This window comes from Opisthorchis viverrini, assembly GCF_000715545.1.
Source record: "Opisthorchis viverrini unplaced genomic scaffold opera_v5_119, whole genome shotgun sequence".
In the NCBI taxonomy this organism is placed as follows: domain Eukaryota; kingdom Metazoa; phylum Platyhelminthes; class Trematoda; order Opisthorchiida; family Opisthorchiidae; genus Opisthorchis; species Opisthorchis viverrini.
This window is the reverse complement of record NW_008751775.1, coordinates 905,148-907,892: the sequence shown is the minus strand read 5'-3', so window position 1 is coordinate 907,892 and position 2,745 is coordinate 905,148. Positions and strand designations below refer to the sequence as shown.

The following is a 2,745-nucleotide window of genomic DNA, read 5'->3' as shown; positions in this document are numbered from 1 at the left end:
ACCTGGACAGGAGGACGATTAGGGTCCTCAGTCAAAGCCTTTGGCTCAAAAGCCTAACCGCAAGGTAGCGGTGTTTGGCGGGAAATGCAAATGCATTACCATTTCTACGGAACAAGTCGCCACATGTTCCAACCCCCAACCTGGAGGGCCAGGAGACTGTGTTCGTCAGACCTCTAACCATTGACCAACCTGGTATGAGAGACTCTGTGAGTGTCGCGGGACACTCTCCAGTATAGCTCAATGGATCGCTGAGGTGCGCCAACCGTCACACCACGGTAAGGTCCAGTCTCTTCGTGACGTAACAGAATTCAGTTCGAAAGGAGTATACATTACCTAGATATGCCATTTTAAGCCAGAATTGAAAGTGAAGGAAGGATCCCCGAGAACCAACAGTCCTGTGGGGATAAACTACTTTTACTGGAGGGCGAGATGGCCAAAGTAGTTAAAGTGCGAATTTACTGACAAGAAGATCCGTGGTTCGAACCCTAACTCTGACTCTAGAATTCCCCTGTCTAGGCTTGGGCAACCTGGCAGTATCCCAGCCCTCGTGCTTCCTTCTGGTGGCATGGCAGTTAGGCACCGAAAGGGTGCTACTGCAGAACGATTTTTACTTTTACTGGATATGACAGAACTATCACAGGAACTCTCAAGACCGGAACCCGAATGGTCCTAACTATTTTGGGCACAAAACCTGCCGATGGTCTGAAGGCGGGAAAAATCACCTTAGGCTAGTGAGTGTCACGAAACCCAAAGTAATAAGCTCGTTAAGTTAAGATGTGGATGGCATCCAGCCACCAATAATCCTTTGATTCTCTTTACTTCCTGTGAAATATTGCCGACTGCGCCACATTATTTTAGAATAGAATGAAACCAAAAACGTCAATACCTACTCGCACTTCCAAAGGCACCATCTACGGGGCAGCTGCTCAATAATATTCCAGGAGTCAGCTTGACGGGCATAGATTTCGCTGCTTTCATTGTTTGAGCTACCTGTTGAACGGCATTGCTTATTGTGAAGGTACAGGGTATTTTGATTCGCTGAACTCTATCCACAAGTGAAAACACTATAGGGTCCTCCGTAACTTTTAACCACGTTCAGTATCCGACCATATACCGCTCCGCGAGTGAATGCACAGGCAATTTACGTTGTGTAGACTGAACAGTTGAACACAGTTGAACAACTCTATCCGCCGAAGATGAGCCCCAAGGGTGTAGGTCATACTCTTTTGGTTTGTATATTTACAATGAGAAAAGAGACTGGCCAGTAGATGGACACATTAGTCCATCAATTAACAGATAGTATAATGTTCAATATGGGTAGAGGTTCACTGACACACGATTGACGTTCTTCCACTAAGCTGTGGATGAATTATTGGATAGAGGTTGTTTGCTTGAAACTACACTGCGAATTCTATGGAGGAAAATGTTGGTATCTCAGGTAGGCTAGATGGTCCGTAGGCTTGTTCGCTGAGCTGGGCAATCGGATTGCAAACGTTTCATCACCAATCGAGGTGACATTATCAGTCATCATCATCATCATTGTCAGCTGTAAGAACCGCGTACTCGTCGTACAGTGGTTGTAGCTGCCGCAGTTTCGTTCACCGATGATTTGGGGGGTAGGCAGCTGCGCATTGCACGCGCGAGCTGGTAAATTGGTGCATAAATCCAGCACTGTCAGTGGGATGTCAAGAGGGGGGTTGGGGTTGGAAAAGGAGCTATGCATTGAAGGCAATAGCGCCATTGAGGGCGCGACTGGGCCATGTCTGATAATGTCTCTAGCCATTGATGTGGCCCGGCTCGGGGTACCCATCCAGGAAGACGACAATGACCAGTGCAGCTGAGTTTGCTGGTAATGGCTTTCACACTTCGCTGCCAAGTCATTGTTTGGCCGCCTCTGGCTCTCTTCCACTCTTCACACGGTTGTGCGAAAAGAGCCCTTCGATGAAGTCGGTGACCGGCATACGCAACACGTGGACGAGTCAGCGCAACCTATGCAGTGTGATCAGTTCATCTATCGAGGGTGAGTTATTTCTCCCGATAGTAATATGTAGCGCACCGCAGCATTGTAAACTCGACCCTTGACAGAGAAGCTGATGTCACGCCTACGCCACAATTGACATAGGTTCGCAAAAGCTGCTCTGGCCTTCCCAATCCGGATGGAAATATCATCTTTCGCCAGACCACCGGGACTGATACAGCTGCCCAGGTAAACGAATTTGTCTACTACCTCGATCGGTTCATCCGCAAGCATGAGGCTAGGGTTCGAGCCCACCAGTTTTTCAGTAGCACTTTACACTTTGCAGGTGTGAAGCGCATACCAAACCGCGAGGCAGAATTATTTAGACTATTTAGTGTTGTTTGCATTGCCACGGTGTGAGAACCTAGAAGAGCTATGTCGTCTGCGTACTCGATGTCTGTGAGCGGAGACCCAGGGAGCACTTCGGCCCTACACGCTTTAGAGGCTGGTAGTGAGTCTTCCATGATCGTATCGATGACGAAGTTGAAGAGGAAAGGGGAAAGAGGACAGCCCTGTCGGACACCACTGGATGTGGTGAACTCAGGGAGAGCTTCCCGTAGACCTTTACACGGCCGCGGGAGTTGGCGTACAGCGCCTTAATGATGTTCAAGAATTTATGGGGGACACCTTTGCTCCACAGACACTGCCATAGTGCTTGGCGGTCCACAGAGTCAAAGGCAGCTTTCAGATCAAGAAAAACAACCATTGTTGGTTGCTGGAAGCAGTGT

The 2,745-nt window shown here is 48.6% G+C and overlaps 2 protein-coding genes across 2 annotated transcripts in view; one reads left to right on the top strand and one right to left on the bottom strand.

Annotated features, from left to right (window-relative positions):
- Window positions 1-2,745, top strand: part of T265_05989 (hypothetical protein) — a gene marked incomplete at both ends in the record, with an annotated part of 19,787 nt that overhangs the window by 4,211 nt on the left and 12,831 nt on the right. The window contains one exon of the mRNA XM_009171141.1: window positions 1,878-2,020. Within this exon, the coding sequence (XP_009169405.1) occupies window positions 1,878-2,020 (143 nt within the window). The remainder of the gene's footprint in view (window positions 1-1,877; window positions 2,021-2,745) is intronic.
- Window positions 1-2,745, bottom strand: part of T265_05990 (hypothetical protein) — a gene marked incomplete at both ends in the record, with an annotated part of 25,784 nt that overhangs the window by 10,890 nt on the left and 12,149 nt on the right. Inside the window, one exon of the mRNA XM_009171142.1 lies at window positions 2,057-2,288. Coding sequence (XP_009169406.1) covers window positions 2,057-2,288 — 232 coding nt within the window. The remainder of the gene's footprint in view (window positions 1-2,056; window positions 2,289-2,745) is intronic.